Source organism: Hypanus sabinus, unplaced genomic scaffold (genome assembly GCF_030144855.1).
Source record: "Hypanus sabinus isolate sHypSab1 unplaced genomic scaffold, sHypSab1.hap1 scaffold_52, whole genome shotgun sequence".
Taxonomy (NCBI): Eukaryota; Metazoa; Chordata; class Chondrichthyes; order Myliobatiformes; family Dasyatidae; genus Hypanus; species Hypanus sabinus.
This window is the reverse complement of record NW_026781382.1, coordinates 627,024-647,306: the sequence shown is the minus strand read 5'-3', so window position 1 is coordinate 647,306 and position 20,283 is coordinate 627,024. Positions and strand designations below refer to the sequence as shown.

Here is a 20,283-nt window from a genome sequence, read left to right as displayed (position 1 = left end):
TAATCACAGAAATCTTTAAGCACACTTACATATCTGTTGTCTGTCTCTGGAGATTTATTACATGTCCCGCTTTTCAGCTTCAGCAGGTCCTCACTTTCTAAGATCTCTATGTCACTTTGCAGAAACTTATTTTCCCAAACACTTACTCGCATATTGCTGGCAACGTTGCAGCTGAATACATTAGCAATATATGATTTAAGAGTATTTGTTGTGTTCTTTCTGCATTATTTAGTACACTACTATTATTGCCATACACTTAAATTCCTCCTTGACGATTAAAGAATTTACTATTAATGGATTGTGAAATATCTTGGGGTCAATCGTAGCATAATGAGCAACACCGTTCTCAACCTGAACTTTGACAGCCTTCATTTCCGTCTCTACAATAGCTGCCATAGTTTCATATGGTCCACGGGTAACGGCATTGCCATTATATCTGTATTCTTTATGTGGGTCACTTTTTTCATTACTTTATATATTTATTTTTTTTACTGATGTATTCTTCCTAAGTAGTTCGAGGCCAAAAAGGATATGATCACGCATTCATACAGGCGAGGCAACTTCCTTATTTTTCATTCCATCCTGATTGTTGGAGAATATCAATCTGCGCAGGCCTCCTCTCTTGTCGGTGCATTTACACCCTTGATGGAAACACCATCTCTTAATTACTGAATGAATTACTTGCCAGCCATACATTAGCCGTTGAATGATCCCCTGAATGTTTCGGAAATTAAACTCTCCCATAACTATAACATTATCTTCATAACTTGATTATCTAATATTCCAATAGAATTTGTTACAATCTTGCTCAGCATTAAGGGGTCTAAAACATACACTGAACATTATTCCTTTATTCTTCTTGGTTTGAGATCTCACCCAGATATCTTTCACTAAGTCTCGATTCATCTCCTATGATATGCAGCCTCATGTTTAAATTCTCACTTATGCACATGGCTATAATGCCACCTTTATGATGTTGCCTACCTTTCCAAGTACAGTGTATTCTTTAATACTGTTTTCATTGCTATACTTTAAAGTGATCTTCAGCATTTCTTATTCTTTGTGGAAGAAACGATTCGTTTAATTGGTGCAGAGTACATCTCACTCACCATCTTTAGATTTATTCGTAGTAACTTTGTCGATTAATTTGTCCGGAGGTACTGGTGGCCTGACGTATTCTGCAGATCTGGTGATTTTTATTGCAACTTTTTTCATTATCTCACCAGAACCTTTGAGAGGGAAATGAAAGAGTGAGATTAACTGCAATATCTGTACTGAAACGGAGCTATTGTATTTGGAATTATATCCGAAGAATTGGCGGGACGGGAGTTCGTATTCCCTGGAGGTACACCGCCCTACCAAAGCATACTATCATCCGATAAGCTTACTGGTCTGTCGTTAACAGCGTCAGTGTGGTCATCCTTCTTATACACTGAGATAATGTTAGCCCACTTCCAGTTCTTACAGGATTCACCATTATTCACTGACTTTTTGAAAAGAAAAACATGTCGTAGGTTTGTATATATAATCACAGATATCTTTAAGCACCCTTAGATATCTGTTGTCTGTCTCTGGAGATTTATTTCATGTCCCGCTTTTCAGCATCAGCAGGTCCTCACTTTCTAAGATCTCTAAGTCACTTTGAAGAACCTTATTATCCCAAACACTTACTCGCATATTGCTGGCAACGTTGCAGCTGAATACATTAGCAATTTATGATTTAGGAGTATTTGTTGTGTAGTTTCTGCATAATTCAATACCCTACTATTATTGCGTATACTTAAATTCATCCTTGACTATTAAAGAATTTACTATTAAAGTATTTTAAAATAACTTGGGGTCAATTGTAGCAGAATGAGCACAACCGTTCTCAACCTGAACTTTGGCATCCTTCATTTCAGTCTGTACAATAGCTGCCATGGTTTCATATGGTCCACGGTTAACGTCATTACAATTTTATCTGTATTCTTTAAGTAGCTCACTTTTTTCCATTACATTATATATTTATTTTTTTTTACTGATGTATTCTTCAAAAGTAGTTCGAGGCCAAAAATGATATGATCACATGTTCATACGGGCTAGGCAACTTCCTTACTGTTCATTCCATCCTGATTGTTGGAGAATATCAATCTGCGCAGGCCTCCTCCATTGTCGGTGCATTTACACCCTTGATGGAAACACCATCTCTTAATTACTGAATGAATTACTTTCCAGCCATTCATTAGCCGTTGCACGATCCACTGAATATTTCGGATTATTAAATTCTCCCATAACTATAACATCATCTTCATAACTTGATTATCTAATATTCCGATGGAATTTGTTACAATATTGAAGCATTAAGGAGTCTAAAACATACACTAAACATTATTCCTTTATTCTTCATGCTTTCAGTTCTCACCCAGATAACTTTCACTAAGTCTCGATTCATCTCCTATGATATGCAGCCTCATGTTTAAATTCTCACTTACGCACATGGCTACGCCGCCACCTTTACGATCTTGCCTAACTTTCCAAGTACAGTATATCTTTAATGCTATTTTCATTGCAATACTTTGAAGTGATCATCAGCACTTATTATTCTTTGTTGAAGAAAAGATTCACTTAATTGGTGCAGAGTACATCACACTCACCATCTACAGATTTCTCCGTAGTAACTTTGCCTATTGATTTGTCCGGAGGTACTGGTGGCCTGACGTATTCTTCAAAGTCGGTGTTTTTTATAGCAACTTTTTTCACGTTCTCACCAGAACCTTTATGATGGACATGAAAAGGTTAGATTAACTGCAATATCTGTACTGAAATGGAAGTATTTTTTTGAAATAATATCAGAACCATTGGCGGGACCGGAGGTCATATTCCCTGGAGTTACACCGCCCTACGAAAGCATACTATCATCCCATAAGCTTACTGGTCTGTCGTTAACAGCGTCAGTGTGGTCACCCTTCTTATACACTGAGATAATGTTAGCCCACTTCCAGTTCTTACAGGATTCACCATTATTCACTGACTTTTTGAAAAGAAAAACATGTCGTAGGTTTGTATATATAATCACAGAAATCTTTCAGCACCCTTACATATCTGTTGTCTGTCTCTGGAGATTTATTACATGTCCCGCTTTTCAGCTTCAGCAGGTCCTCACTTTCTAAGATCTCTAAGTCACTTTGAAGAACCTTATTATCCCAAACACTTACTCGCATATTGCTGGCAACGTTGCAGCTGAATACATTAGCAATATATGATTTAAGAGTATTTGTTTTGTAGTTTCTGCATAATTCAATACCCTACTATTATTGCCGTATACTTAACTTCATCCTTGACTATTAAAGAATTTACTATTAAAGTATTTTAAAATCACTTGGGGTCAACTGTAGCAGAATGAGCAATACCGTTCTCAACCTGAACTTTGGCATCCTTCATTTCAGTCTGTACAATAGCTGCCATGGTTTCATATGGTCCACGGTTAACGTCATTACAATTTTATCTGTATTCTTTAAGTAGCTCACTTTTTCTCGTTACATTATATATTTATTTTTTTTTACTGATGTATTCATCAAAAGTAGTTCGTGGCCAAAAATGATATGATCACACGTTCATACAGGCTAGGCAACTTCCTTACTGTTCATTCCATCCTGATTGTTGGAGAATATCATTCAGCGCAGACCTCCTCTCTTGTCGGTGTATTTACACCCTTGATGGAAACACCATCTCTTAATTACTGAATGAATTACTTTCCAGCCATTCATTAGCCGTTGCATGATCCACTGAATATTTCGGATTATTAAATTCTCCCATAACTATAACATCATCTTCATAACTTGATTATCTAATATTCCGATGGAATTTGTTACAATATTGAAGCATTAAGGAGTCTAAAACATACACTAAACATTATTCCTTTATTCTTCATGCTTTCAGTTCTCACCCAGATAACTTTCACTAAGTCTCGATTCATCTCCTATGATATGCAGCCTCATGTTTAAATTCTCACTTACGCACATGGCTACGCCGCCACGTTTACGATCTTGTCTAACTTTCCAAGTACAGTATATCTTTAATGCTATTTTCACTGCAATACTTTGAAGTGATCATCAGCACTTATTATTCTTTGTGGAAGAAACGATTCATATAATTGGTGCAGAGTACATCTCACTCACCATCTTTAGATTTCTCCGTAGTAACTTTGCCGATTAATTTGTCCGGAGGTACTGGTGGCCTGACGTATTCTTCAAAGTCGGTGTTTTTTATAGCAACTTTTTTCACGTTCTCACCAGAATCTTTATGATGGACATGAAAAGGTTAGAGTATCTGCAATATCTGTACTGAAATGGAAGTATTTTTTTTTAATAATATCAGAACCATTGGCGGGACCGGAGGTCATATTCCCTGGAGTTACACCGCCCTACGAAAGCATACTATCATCCGATAAGCTTACTGGTCTGTCGTTAACAGCGTCAGTGTGGTCACCCTTCTTATACACTGAGATAATGTTAGCCCACTTCCAGTTCTTACAGGATTCACCATTATTCACTGACTTTTTGAAAAGAAAAACATCTCGTAGGTTTGTATATATAATCACAGAAATCTTTAAGCACCCTTACATATCTGTTGTCTGTCTCTGGAGATTTATTACATGTCCCGCTTTTCAGCTTCAGCAGGTCCTCACTTTCTAAGATCTCTATGTCACTTTGCAGAAACTTATTATCCCAAACACTTACTCGCATATTGCTGGCAACGTTGCAGCTGAATACATTAGCAATATATGATTTAAGAGTAATTGTTGTGTACTTTCTGCATTATTTAGTACACTACTATTATTGCCATACACTTAACTTCCTCCTTGACTATTAAAGAATTTACTATTAATGGATTGTAAAATATCTTGGGGTCAATCGTAGCATAATGAGCAACACCGTTCTCAACCTGAACTTTGGCAGCCTTCATTTCCGTCTCTACAATAGCTGCCATAGTTTCATTTCATCCACGGTTAACGGCATTGCCATTTTATCTGTATTCTTTATGTGGGTCACTTTTTTCATTACTTTATATATTTATTTATTTTACTGATGTATTCTTCCTAAGTAGTTCGAGGCCAAAAAGGATATGATCACACATTCATACAGGCTAGGCAACTTCCTTATTGTTCATTCCATCCTGATTGTTAGAGAATATCAATCTGCGCAGGCCTCCTCTCTTGTCGGTGCATTTACACCCTTGATGGAAACACCATCTCTTAATTACTGAATGAATTACTTGCCAGCCATTCATTAGCCGTTGAATGATCCCCTGAATGTTTCGGAAATTAAACTCTCCCATAACTATAACATTATCTTCATAACTTGATTACATAATATTCCAATAGAATTTGTTACAAACTTGTTCAGCATTAAGGGGTCTAAAACATACACTGAACATTATTCCTTTATTCTTCTTGGTTTGAGATCTCACCCAGATATCTTTCACTAAGTCTCGATTCATCTCCTATGATATGCAGCCTCATGTTTAAATTCTCATTTATGAACATGTCTATTCCGCCACCTTTACGATCTTGCCTATCTTTCCAAGTGCAGTGTATTCTTTATTACTATTTTCATTGCCATACTTTGAAGTGATCATCAGCATTTCTTATTCTTTGTGGAAGAAACGATTAGCTAAATCGGTGCAGAGTACATCTCACTCACCATCTTTAGATTTCTTCGTAGTAACTTTGCCGATTAATTTGTCCGGAGGTATTGGTGGCCTGACGTATTCTCCAGATCTGGTGATTTTTATTGCAACTAATTTCTTTATCTCACCAGAACCTTTGAGAGGGAAATGAAAGGGTGAGATTAACTGCAATATCTGTACTGAAATGGAGCTATTGTATTTGGAATTATATCAGAAGCATTGGCGGGACGGGAGTTCATATTCCCTGGAGGTACACCGCCCTGCCAAAGCATACTATCATCCGATAAGCTTACTGGTCTGTCGTTAACAGCGTCAGTGAGGTCACCCTTCTTATACACTGAGATAATGTTAGCCCACTTCCAGTTCTTACAGGATTCACCATTATTCACTGACTTTTTGAAAAGAAAAACATGTCGTATGTTTATATATATAATCACAGATATCTTTAAGCACCCTTAGATATCTGTTGTCTGTCTCTGGAGATTTATTACATGTCCCGCTTTTCAGCTTCAGCAGGTCCTCACTTTCTAAGATCTCTAAGTCACTTTGAAGAACCTTATTATCCCAAACACTTACTCGCATATTGCTGGCAACGTTGCAGCTGAATACATTAGCAATATATGATTTAAGAGTATTTGTTTTGTAGTTTCTGCATAATTCAATACCCTACTATTATTGCCGTATACTTAACTTCATCCTTGACTATTAAAGAATTTACTATTAAAGTATTTTAAAATAACTTGGGGTCAACTGTAGCAGAATGAGCAATACCGTTCTCAACCTGAACTTTGGCATCCTTCATTTCAGTCTGTACAATAGCTGCCATGGTTTCATATGGGCCACGGTTAACGTCATTACAATTTTATCTGTATTCTTTAAGTAGCTCACTTTTTCTCGTTACATTATATATTTATTTTTTTTTACTGATGTATTCATCAAAAGTAGTCCGAGGCCAAAAATGATATGATCACATGTTCATACGGGCTAGGCAACTTCCTTACTGTTCATTCCATCCTGATTGTTGGAGAATATCAATCTGCGCAGGCCTCCTCTCTTGTCGGTGCATTTACACCCTTGATGGAAACACCATCTCTTAATTACTGAATGAATTACTTTCCAGCCATTCATTAGCCGTTGCATGATCCACTGAATATTTCGGATTATTAAATTCTCCCATAACTATAACATCATCTTCATAACTTGATTATCTAATATTCCGATGGAATTTGTTACAATATTGAAGCATTAAGGAGTCTAAAACATACACTAAACATTATTCCTTTATTCTTCATGCTTTCAGTTCTCACCCAGATAACTTTCACTAAGTCTCGATTCATCTCCTATGATATGCAGCCTCATGTTTAAATTCTCACTTACGCACATGGCTACGCCGCCACCTTTACGATCTTGTCTAACTTTCCAAGTACAGTATATCTTTAATGCTATTTTCACTGCAATACTTTGAAGTGATCATCAGCACTTATTATTCTTTGTGGAAGAAACGATTCATATAATTGGTGCAGAGTACATCTCACTCACCATCTTTAGATTTCTCCGTAGTAACTTTGCCGATTAATTTGTCCGGAGGTACTGGTGGCCTGACGTATTCTTCAAAGTCGGTGTTTTTTATAGCAACTTTTTTCACGTTCTCACCAGAATCTTTATGATGGACATGAAAAGGTTAGATTATCTGCAATATCTGTACTGAAATGGAAGTATTTTTTTTTAATAATATCAGAACCATTGGCGGGACCGGAGGTCATATTCCCTGGAGTTACACCGCCCTACGAAAGCATACTATCATCCGATAAGCTTACTGGTCTGTCGTTAACAGCGTCAGTGTGGTCACCCTTCTTATACACTGAGATAATGTTAGCCCACTTCCAGTTCTTACAGGATTCACCATTATTCACTGACTTTTTGAAAAGAAAAACATCTCGTAGGTTTGTATATATAATCACAGAAATCTTTAAGCACCCTTACATATCTGTTGTCTGTCTCTGGAGATTTATTACATGTCCCGCTTTTCAGCTTCAGCAGGTCCTCACTTTCTAAGATCTCTATGTCACTTTGCAGAAACTTATTATCCCAAACACTTACTCGCATATTGCTGGCAACGTTGCAGCTGAATACATTAGCAATATATGATTTAAGAGTAATTGTTGTGTACTTTCTGCATTATTTAGTACACTACTATTATTGCCATACACTTAACTTCCTCCTTGACTATTAAAGAATTTACTATTAATGGATTGTAAAATATCTTGGGGTCAATCGTAGCATAATGAGCAACACCGTTCTCAACCTGAACTTTGGCAGCCTTCATTTCCGTCTCTACAATAGCTGCCATAGTTTCATTTCATCCACGGTTAACGGCATTGCCATTTTATCTGTATTCTTTATGTAGGTCACTTTTTTCATTACTTTATATATTTATTTATTTTACTGATGTATTCTTCCTAAGTAGTTCGAGGCCAAAAAGGATATGATCACACATTCATACAGGCTAGGCAACTTCCTTACTGTTCATTCCATCCTGATTGTTGGAGAATATCATTCAGCGCAGACCTCCTCTCTTGTCGGTGTATTTACACCCTTGATGGAAACACCATCTCTTAATTACTGAATGAATTACTTGCCAGCCATTCATTAGCCGTTGAATGATCCCCTGAATGTTTCGGAAATTAAACTCTCCCATAACTATAACATTATCTTCATAACTTGATTACATAATATTCCAATAGAATTTGTTACAAACTTGTTCAGCATTAAGGGGTCTAAAACATACACTGAACATTATTCCTTTATTCTTCTTGGTTTGAGATCTCACCCAGATATCTTTCACTAAGTCTCGATTCATCTCCTATGATATGCAGCCTCATGTTTAAATTCTCATTTATGAACATGTCTATTCCGCCACCTTTACGATCTTGCCTATCTTTCCAAGTGCAGTGTATTCTTTATTACTATTTTCATTGCCATACTTTGAAGTGATCATCAGCATTTCTTATTCTTTGTGGAAGAAACGATTAGCTAAATCGGTGCAGAGTACATCTCACTCACCATCTTTAGATTTCTTCGTAGTAACTTTGCCGATTAATTTGTCCGGAGGTATTGGTGGCCTGACGTATTCTCCAGATCTGGTGATTTTTATTGCAACTAATTTCTTTATCTCACCAGAACCTTTGAGAGGGAAATGAAAGGGTGAGATTAACTGCAATATCTGTACTGAAATGGAGCTATTGTATTTGGAATTATATCAGAAGCATTGGCGGGACGGGAGTTCATATTCCCTGGAGGTACACCGCCCTGCCAAAGCATACTATCATCCGATAAGCTTACTGGTCTGTCGTTAACAGCGTCAGTGAGGTCACCCTTCTTATACACTGAGATAATGTTAGCCCACTTCCAGTTCTTACAGGATTCACCATTATTCACTGACTTTTTGAAAAGAAAAACATGTCGTATGTTTATATATATAATCACAGATATCTTTAAGCACCCTTAGATATCTGTTGTCTGTCTCTGGAGATTTATTACATGTCCCGCTTTTCAGCTTCAGCAGGTCCTCACTTTCTAAGATCTCTAAGTCACTTTGAAGAACCTTATTATCCCAAACACTTACTCGCATATTGCTGGCAACGTTGCAGCTGAATACATTAGCAATATATGATTTAAGAGTATTTGTTTTGTAGTTTCTGCATAATTCAATACCCTACTATTATTGCCGTATACTTAACTTCATCCTTGACTATTAAAGAATTTACTATTAAAGTATTTTAAAATAACTTGGGGTCAACTGTAGCAGAATGAGCAATACCGTTCTCAACCTGAACTTTGGCATCCTTCATTTCAGTCTGTACAATAGCTGCCATGGTTTCATATGGGCCACGGTTAACGTCATTACAATTTTATCTGTATTCTTTAAGTAGCTCACTTTTTCTCGTTACATTATATATTTATTTTTTTTTACTGATGTATTCATCAAAAGTAGTCCGAGGCCAAAAATGATATGATCACATGTTCATACGGGCTAGGCAACTTCCTTACTGTTCATTCCATCCTGATTGTTGGAGAATATCAATCTGCGCAGGCCTCCTCTCTTGTCGGTGCATTTACACCCTTGATGGAAACACCATCTCTTAATTACTGAATGAATTACTTTCCAGCCATTCATTAGCCGTTGCACGATCCACTGAATATTTCGGATTATTAAATTCTCCCATAACTATAACATCATCTTCATAACTTGATTATCTAATATTCCGATGGAATTTGTTACAATATTGAAGCATTAAGGAGTCTAAAACATACACTAAACATTATTCCTTTATTCTTCATGCTTTCAGTTCTCACCCAGATAACTTTCACTAAGTCTCGATTCATCTCCTATGATATGCAGCCTCATGTTTAAATTCTCACTTACGCACATGGCTACGCCGCCACCTTTACGATCTTGTCTAACTTTCCAAGTACAGTATATCTTTAATGCTATTTTCACTGCAATACTTTGAAGTGATCATCAGCACTTATTATTCTTTGTGGAAGAAACGATTCATATAATTGGTGCAGAGTACATCTCACTCACCATCTTTAGATTTCTTCGTAGTAACTTTGCCTATTGATTTGTCCGGAGGTTCTGGTGGCCTGACGTATTCTTCAAAGTCGGTGTTTTTTATAGCAACCTTTTTCACGTTCTCACCAGAAACTTTATGATGGACATGAAAAGGTTAGATTAACTGCAATATCTGTACTGAAATGGAAGTATTTTTTTTTAATAATATCAGAACCATTGGCGGGACCGGAGGTCATATTCCCTGGAGTTACACCGCCCTACGAAAGCATACTATCATCCGATAAGCTTACTGGTCTGTCGTTAACAGCGTCAGTGATGTCACCTTTCTTATACCCTGAGATAATGTTAGCCCACTTCCAGTTCTTACAGGATTCAACATTCTTCACTGACTTTTTAAAAAGAAAAACGTGTCGTAGGTTTGTATATATAATCATATAAATCTTTAAGCACCCTTACATATCTGTTGTCTGTCGCTGGCGAATTGTTACATGTCTCGCTTTTCAGCTTCAGCAGGTTCTCACTTTCTAAGATTTCTAAGTCACTTTGAAGAACTTTATTATCCCAAACAGTTACTCGCACATTGCTGGCAACTTTGCAGCTGAATACATTAGCAAAATATGATTTAAGAGTATTTGTTGTGTACTTTCTGCATAATTTAATACCCTACTATTATTGCCATACTCTTAACTTCCTCATTGACTATTAAAGAATTTACTATTAATGGATTGTAAAATATCTTGGGGTCAATCGTAGCATAATGAGCAACACCGTTCTCAACCTGAACTTTGGCAGCCTTCATTTCCGTCTGTACAATAGCTGCCATAGTTTCATATGGTGCACGGTTAACGTCATTACCATTTTATCTGTATTCATTATGTAACTCTCTTTTATCATTACTTTATATAATTATTTTTTTACTGATGTATTCTTCAAAAGTAGTTCGAGGCCAAAAATGATATGATCACACGTTCATACAGGCTAGGCAACTTCCTTACTGTTCATTCCATCCTGATTGTTGGAGAATATCAATCTGCGCAGGCCTCCTCTCTTGTCGGTGCATTTACACGCTTGATGAAAACACCATCTCTTAATTACAGAATTATTTACTTTCCAGCCGTTCATTAGCCATTGCATGATCCCCTGAATATTTGGGAAATTAAATTATCCCATAACTATAACATCATCTTCATAACTCATGCACATGGCTACTCCGCCAACTTTACGATCTTGCCTATCTTTCCATGTACAGTTTATTCTTTAATACAATTTTCATTCCCATACTTTGAAGTTATCTTCAGTATTTCTTATTCTTTGTGGAAGAAACGATTGGTAAAATTGTTTGAGTGTACATCTCACTCACCATCTTCAGATTTCTCCGTAGTAGATTTGCCTATTGATTTGTCCAGAGGTACTGGCGGCCTGACGTATTCTCTAGAAAGGGTTTTGTTTGTAGGAGCTTCTGCCGTATTCCCACGAGACCCTTCGGGAAGAACATGAAAAGTGGGACTAAATACAATATGTTGACTGAAATGAGTCTTTTTATTGCAACTATTTTGGAAGCTGCATGTAATAAATCTATACACACATAAGGGAGAGAAAACAAATGCTTGTTTCTTTCAAAATGAGATATAGTCAGTGGTATCTACCCTTTGTGTACCTGGAGTTGCATGCTGTTCACCAAAGCTATGCGGCACATTTTACCTTCATCACGTTCATTATTGTTTCCAAAATATCCCATCCAATACCCATAGGCAGTCACGCCAGACGCCGCAAGTGCTCCCAATATCAGTGGTATCATGATGGAAACTGGGATCCAGGTTTATCTGCACATTTCCGTTGCTGTTTTTTATTCTGTAATTACAGAAAGTCACAGGCATTGTTAATCAGATTCTGATGAGGAAGCAGTTCGCCTACAAATACAGATTGGCTTGTGAAATAGAATCCACTGGACTACAAAGTTTGTAATTTACATACAGTGGCATGCAGAAGTTTGGGCACCCCTTTTCAAAATTTATGTTACTGTGAATATTTAAGCAAGTAAAAGATGACTGGATTTCCAAAAGGCATAAATTTAAATATTAAAGTTTAATGTTTTAAGCAGATTACTTTATCCATTTCCAACGTTGACAGTTTCAAAATAACAAAAAACCGGAAAAGGGCCCGAAGCAAATGTTTGGGCACCCTGCATGGTCAACGCTTAGTAACACCCATTTGACAAGTATCACAGCTTGTCAATGCTCTCTGTAGCCAGCTAAGAGTATCTCGATTCTGTTTTGTGCGATTTGCGCAAAGTCCTCCTTGCACAATGCTTCTAGTTCTGTGAGATTCTTGAGCCATCATGCATGCACTGCTCTTTTAAGTTTATCCACAAATTTTCGATGATGTTTAGGTCAAGAGACTGTGAGAGCCACAGCAAAGCCTTCGGCTTGCGCCTCTTGAAGTCCTCCATTGTGGATTTTGAGCAGTGCTTAGGATCATTATCCAGTTGTAGAAGCCACTCTGTTATCATCTTCCGCTTTTGTACAGATGTTGTGATGTTTGCTTCCTAATTTGCTGCTATTGCATTTAATTCGTTCTCCCTCTACCCATGCCAAGGCCGCTACACAAGCCCAAAGCGTGATCAATCCACCACTGTGCTTAACAATGGGAGAAGTGTACCTTTCATGAAATTCTGCACATTAGTTTTTTCTCCAAACATACTCACTGTGGTCAAAAAGATCTATTTTAACTTCATCAGTCCACAGGACTAGATTCAAAAATGCATCAGGCGTGTTTAGGTATTCCTTTACAAACTTCTGATGCAGAAATTTGTGGTGAGAACGAAGGAAAGTTTTTCTTCTCATGAGTCTTCCATTAAGGTCACATTTGTGCAGGTGTCGCTGCACAGTAGAACAGTGCACCACCTCTCCAGAATCTGCTAAAATTTCCTGAAAGTCTTTTGCAGTCAAACGGAGCTTTTGCTTTGCTTTTCTAGCAATCCAACCAACAGTTCTCTCGGAAAGTTTTCTTCGTCTTCCAGACCTCAACTTGTCCTCCCCCATTCCTGTTAACTGCCATTTCTTAATTTGCAATCCGAGTTGAGGAAACAATTACCTGAAAACACTTTGCTATCTTCATACAGCTTTCTCCTGCTTTGTGGGCAATATTTGTTTTAATTTTCAGAGCATTTGGCAGCTACTCAGAGGAGCCCATGTCTGCTGATCGCTGGGACAAGGTTTAAGGAGTCGGGGTGTTAAATAAGCTTTGAAATTTGCATCACCTGGCCTTGTGACTGTAGGCAAGCCATAGCCCTAACAAACCAATTAAGATGTGAGACCTTGGTAAAAGTTATGTAAGAGGTCACATCTCTTGGGGTGACAAAACCTTTGCACGTTGCTCCTTTCCTTTTTTACACTCTAAAATTGTACAAAGTAAAAATAATACTCTTGTCTCACTTAAAATATGGAATATAATATTCAACTTTATGACTTTTGGAGAACAGTTCATCTTCTACTCACGTAACCATTCACAGAAACAGAAATTTTGACCAGGTGTGCCAAAACATCTGAATACCACTGCATCTATATAGTATTGATTCTGGTGTTCTGTCTATTGGTTCATAATTGTATAATCCGGGACGGCAGAATCAGGAAATTTGCTTTCAAAGGCTTGCCATTCTTATTTAATTTCTGAAATAAACCGATGATTATTCTGTACAAAATTGAGCACAACACAGTCTCCAAAAACAACCAAAATAAAATGTGCAGATGTAGGAAATCCAAAGAACACGTACAAAATGATTTAGTCTTAGCTGGAAGGTGGGGGAGGGGAAGAAAAACTGAAGAGTGTTTGTGGAACAGGTAGGGCGAGGGGAAATGGTGACTAAAAGAGCTGAGAAGTTGATTGGTGAAAGAAATACAGGGATTGAGGAGCGGGAATCTGATGACACCTCATCCTTTATTTTTCAGATCAAATGAGGGGTCTCGACCTGAAACGTCTATTGTACTCTCTTCCGTAGATGCTTCCTCACCTGCTGAGTTCCTCCAGCGATTCATGTATATTTCCTAGATAATTTTCCACATTTCCAAACATCCAAAAAAAGGATTTAATGATACGTATGGGGATCAAAGGCCATATGACTGAGTCTTGAACAACAATGCAATATGCGGGAGTTTGAGTTGTCAGGGACATTAGTCATTGAGGCACAAGTGAATATGGAGAGACCTTATAGAGGTGTATAAGATAGAAAGAAATAGATAGACAAAAGTGAATTGTTTAATAGCAACATGTAACGCAACACATAACTTTTTAAACTCTTAATCGTGGTTGACATATATTAATATTCCACTGAAGGAATTTATAGAGACAACACTGAAAACGCTTATATATTGACAGTGAAATATTGGAGAATATGGAAAAATACCTTAAGACCTCGTTGGCATATGTATATTAAACGGAATAAAAAAACAATGTATTCTAATCAAACTTTGCGTGCTTATGTATACATGTGAAGGTAACCGATGCTGCCAGAAACAATGAGTTTTTAACATTTGCAACCTGTTCAGCTACAATGTATTTATTGTCGACTCAGGTAATTTATATCAAGGCTATATTCGTTCTGTCAGGTGCCCCGTTTATTTGAATAGTTCTTTCTTTAATGTATATTAATTTAAATGTAAAGGTTAACTTGCAGTCGAGTTGTTGGTGACGAAGGCAAAGGCAATATTACCAAGCATTTCAAGAGGTCTAGAATACAAAAGCAGGATGTCATGGTGAGGGTTTATAATGTACGGCTGAGGCCTCACATTTAGTTTAGTCTCCTCATCTAAGAAAAAATGAGCTGGTATTGAAAAGGATTCGGGGCAATCACAAGGATGATTCCAGGAATGAAAGGTTGATCATACGAGGAACGTTTGATGGTGAAGCTAAGAGGGATGTGGCGGGGGCTGCTCATTGAAACCTTCTTAACGTTGAAAAGCATAGACAGAGTAGAGATGGGAGGGATGTTTCCCTTGCTGGGGGAGTTTAGGGCAGGAGAGCACACTCTCGGGACAGGGGGACGTCCATTCAAAGCAGAGATGCGGAGAAAGCTATTTAGCCAGAGGGTGGCAAATTTGTATAACTCACAGGCAGCTATGGATTTCAGGTCATTGGTTTATTTAAGGCGGAGACTGTTGTTCTGGGTAGAAGGCCAGCAGTGGGGCCAGGGATTGGAAAAATGGTCAACCATGATGGAATGGCGGAGTAAACTCCATGGGCCTCATTCTGCAGCTGTGCCGTATGGTTTTATAGACTTTGACTCTCTTTATTTCTTTGTTGCATTCGGTCGTTTGTAACCATATAATCATTTAACAATTACAGCACGGAAACAGGCCCTTTCGGCCCTTCTAGTCCGTGCCGAACGCTTACTCTCACCTAACCCCAGCGACCTGCTCTCAGCCCTTATCCGTCCTTTCCTTTCCTGTCCATATACCTAACCAAGCTTCAGGACGCAAAAGAAAAAGGAAAAGGATAGATAATGGCCTATTACAGTTAACCGAGCTCAACTTTAAGTGATGCTCATCGATACCTTCTTAAAGTTGAAAAGCCTCGACAGAGGTGGGAGGGATGTTTCCCTTGCTGGGGGAGTTTAGGGCAAGAGAGCACACTCTCGGGACAGAGGGACGTCCATTTAAAGCAGAGATGCAGAGAAAGTTATTTAGCCAGAGGGTTGCAAATTTGTGTAACTCACAGGCAGACACTTACAGACTTACAAGACTTGGAAGCAGACACGAGCTTCCAAATGTCGCTCGAAAACGTTTTCAAACAAACAGGCACCCCCATGGGAGTATTGGTCCTTCTGTCTTTAGCCATTCATGTGCTCAAAGCACCATGTGCAACACGGACGGTCTCCTCACATATCATCCCTCCTGTCTTCTCCCACCTACCACCTAAGGAACCTTGACACCAGTGTCTGTCCCAAAACCATTTCCCCCAGCCTTCTCCAGAACCCTTTGCCAATTCCATATTTCTGATTGACTGACATAACATTTCTGAGTTGAATAACACAGCCTCTTATCTTTTGCTGAATTCGGAACATAATAGAAGTAGAACAGAATGCTCTTACTGAACGGCTAAAATGAAACACCTACATTGTAGCAGTAGAAATCTTAACAAGGAAGTTTATGTGCAAGCGAATGTTCTTCTTGCTGAGAATAAACGAAGAGACTGACTGATATCATGCCCACAAAATCTGAGGTTTTCTTCCGAGTTTCACTAAATGCAGAGAGAAAAAAAGTCTCTGCTTCAATTTCAAAGACCTGTATAACACTTTGCAAATTTTGCAACAACAGAAAAAATGAGACTTAGCTCATAAGTCCATCAGGTATAAACGTAGGATCAGGCCAATTGGCCTATTGACTCTGCTCCACCATTTTATCAAGCTAATAATTTCCTTCTGTCAGCCCCAAACTCCTGCCTTCTCCCCGTATCACTTCATGCCCTGACAAATCAGGAGTCTATCAATCTCCGTGCCTTCAAATGACATAAATATTTGGTCTTCACAGACGCCTGTGGCAGCGAATGTCACAGATTAACCACACTGTGCCTAAAAATAATTATTTTCATTGCTGTTCTATATTGACACCACCGTATTGTGAAGCTACTTCACCAGGTCTTAGACTCTGTTGCCATAGGAAACATCTTCTCCACATCTACTTTTTAAAAGCCTTTCCCAGTAGATATAATGTAACAAGCCTTTCAATTAGGTCTCCCCTCATCCTACTGATTGGAGTGAAACATCCATAATATGGTAACTAGTTCACTCCTGATCATTTTCCTGATTCGCCTTCTAACGCTGCCCCAGTGTCAACACCATTCTTTCTAAGGTAAACCGCCCAAAACTGCTCACAATCCTCCAAATGTGACCTCACCAGTTGTTTCTACATGCTCAGTATTCACCCTTACCTTTATATACTATTCATCTTGGAATGAAGGCTGACATCGCATTTGCTTTCCTGACCACAGAATCAGCCTGCAAATTAACCATTAAGGAATTCTGTACAAGGAACATCTGAGCCTCATATTTTTGAACTTACTCACAACTTAGAAAATAGTCGTCCCAGTTATTTATTTTGCTAGAGTGAATAATCAGTCAGTTCCCAACCCTGTATTCTATCATCCTCCTCTTTGCCTATTTGCCTAATCGATCATTTCGCAGTCTGTCTGACTACTCAGAATTAGTTGCTTATCCACCTATCTTCGGATCACCAAACAAACCCATCCATCCAGTTATCAATTCCATCTCCAACTCATTGACGAATAACGCAAGCAGAAGTGGTTTCAATAGAGCCCGCTGTGGAACACCAGAATAAAAAAAAACAGTTCTTTTATTCCCATTTATTGTCTCCTGTCAACCAGCCACTGCTTTCGCCTTGCTGGTATCTTTCCCGAAGTACCATGGGCTGTTGAATTGTTAAGCAGCCTCATGTGTGCCACTTCCCGAAGGACTTCTGAAATTCGCAGTACACAACCTTAACCGATCTCCGTTGTATATCCTGTTTATCATGTATTCAAGGAATTCAATCAGATTTGTCATACAAGCTTTTTCCCCTTGAGGAAGCCATGCAAACTACAGCTTATTTTATCACGTGCCTTCAAATTTCTCGATTCAACATTTTTCTATTCCGCAAGCAACTCAGCTGCCCCTCTAGCCGAAATATGTAGACGGGAAAATTCCTGCCTCTTCTCCTGAAACATGTTTTCAAGCCCCATCACAAGCTTCATTGGGCTTCCAGTCGCGCAAAAAAAAAGAAAGCAAAAGAAAAAGTTTTCTGGCGCTTTCTGCAGCTCGCAGTCGCAAAAGGGTTCTGTGTCTTCAAGAATCTCACTACTTCAGCAGCCTGCCCCTTCAAATTCTCTAGAAATCGCTGTGTTTTTTTTAACTTATTGGAGCATATGAGAGTTCTGTTTCACCGAAGTCTCAGACTCCTTTTCCTCTTTAGGGATGGACACCTTTCCAGAGAACTTACAGAAACTACGATAGAGCCTGGGTACTTTGCCATTTATTGGCTAGGAGGGTAAGGGCAGCTAGTAACTCAGAATGCTCACCCCTTGCTGGAGGCCTCAATAGACCATCCACATTAGATCACCCTTCCCCTCACTCCGCAGAAACGGAAGATACATGTCTTTAGAGTCTGCGCCCCGAGCTACGGGAAATTCGGCTTTCGATTCGGCGCGCTCGACTACACTACCCTCCTCCCGGAATGTATGGTCTGTCTATGGCCACTTCCTTCCCGGGGTCTAAACAGCACCAGACAGATTCAGTGTCAGTACGTCACCGTTGGTCTCACCTAAACCAATGGCTTCGCCCGCCACGTTGTCAAACCTCCACTCGTTGTCGTAACTGTGCATAATTCTATAATGGTTTTTAAAGTCCGAATTAACAATTCCTTGGGGCTACGAACATCTACCCTACTAAATACAAAACCCATTTGTTACTGGTAATCCCGTGGAATTGCACTAGCGCTTAAACCCTGCAACAGTCCTCAACCACGTATCAAAGGCTTGAGCACACAACCCAATTGATCAACACTCAGGACAATGAGACAGCATCGAAAGAAATCGATCCCGGACGAAACCCCTTCAAAAGAAACCTCGCTGATCTCCCTGGCTGCGTAAGTCTAAGGCAGATACACTTCGGTCCCGCCAAACCTGAGAGAATGAGATGGCTCTCCTACCCCAAAACCGGGTTTATGTGGATACTGTGTAATTTGCTCTCTGTTATTGTTCAGTAGCAAGATACAAGAAAATGAACAGTACATACAATTAAAGTAATTATATTTATCAATCTTAACTAAAGGGTTCATAAAGAAAAGGAAGGTAAAGCAAAAGAGGCCCATGATAATTCAACAATTAAATGTGCACCAGTGAACCTCAATTCACCGATCCTCAGGCAGTCGTGGCGCATTCAAACTAGAGGACATGATTTGAGAGTTAGGGGACAGAAGTTTAAGGGAAACACGAGGGGGTATTTCTTTACTCAAAGAGTGATAGCTGTGTGGAATGAGCTTCCTGTAGAAGTAGTAGAGGCCAGTTCAGTTGTGTCATTTAAGGTAAAATTGGATAGGCATATGGACAGGAAAGGAGTGGAGGGTTATGGGCTGAGTGCGGGTAGGTGGGACTAGGTGAGATTAAGGGTTCAGCACGGACTAGGAGGGCCAAGATGGCCTGTTTCCGTGCTGTGATTGTTATATGGTTATATGACTTCATCGAGTAAAATCATACCGTTGTCTCCAGCATCTTCTCACTTCATATCCCGCCGATCAAAGAACCCAGCTCAAATTCCGAAGCACCCATTACCTCCAATCATAACCCAAACACTTCTTCTACAGAAAGACCATTGTGTTGGCATTGAAACCTTTCCCAGCGAGTTACAATGTGAAATATTGTAAGCAAAACTACATGCAATCTGCCTGATGTTGATTTGGCTTCTAGGTGTTGACAGGATAATATTACCCAGACTTACGACTAGGTATGAGAAAGATCTCCTTGCTCTCCTGCATTGACCCTGCTATTCCATGAAACAACGCCCTGAAATTTTAACTCTGAGTCTCTGGGAATTGTACATAGCACCTGGTTCAATACGTGAACCAATGTTGTTTATGGTTATTAGAAAAGGTTCAGTTGAAGGGGTTTACAGCTGAAATGTAAATTGTATTCGCGATTCTGCCCTCTTAGTATTTTTATCTGTTTCTGATTTTTATTCAGAAATCCAGCGTCAGAACGAATTGACAATAGACAATAGACAGTAGGTGCAGGAGTAGGCCATTCGGCCCTTCTAGCCAGCTCCGCCATTCACTGTGATCATGGCTGATCATACACAATCAGTACCCCGTTCCTGCCCTCTCCCCATATCCCTTGACCCCACTATCTATAAGAGCTCCATCTAACTCTCTCTTGAAACCATCCAGAGACTTGGCCTCCACTGCCTTATGGGGCAGAGCATTCCACATATACACCACTCTCTGGGTGAAAAAGTTTTTCCGCATCTCTGTTCTAAATGGCCTGCCCCTTATTCTTAA

At 38.9% G+C, this 20,283-nt stretch overlaps 1 protein-coding gene across 1 annotated transcript in view; it reads right to left on the bottom strand.

Moving 5' to 3' along the window:
- The window catches only part of LOC132389262 (uncharacterized), a 43,160-nt gene extending 24,547 nt beyond the window's left edge, over window positions 1-18,613 (bottom strand). The window contains exons 1-9 of the mRNA XM_059961756.1: window positions 18,553-18,613; window positions 11,604-11,723; window positions 10,256-10,375; window positions 8,731-8,850; window positions 7,207-7,326; window positions 5,682-5,801; window positions 4,158-4,277; window positions 2,634-2,753; window positions 1,110-1,229 (exon numbers count right to left, since the gene is read on the bottom strand). Coding sequence (XP_059817739.1) covers window positions 1,110-1,229; window positions 2,634-2,753; window positions 4,158-4,277; window positions 5,682-5,801; window positions 7,207-7,326; window positions 8,731-8,850; window positions 10,256-10,375; window positions 11,604-11,723; window positions 18,553-18,613 — 1,021 coding nt within the window. The remainder of the gene's footprint in view (window positions 1-1,109; window positions 1,230-2,633; window positions 2,754-4,157; window positions 4,278-5,681; window positions 5,802-7,206; window positions 7,327-8,730; window positions 8,851-10,255; window positions 10,376-11,603; window positions 11,724-18,552) is intronic.
- Window positions 18,614-20,283: the final 1,670 nt, after the last annotated feature.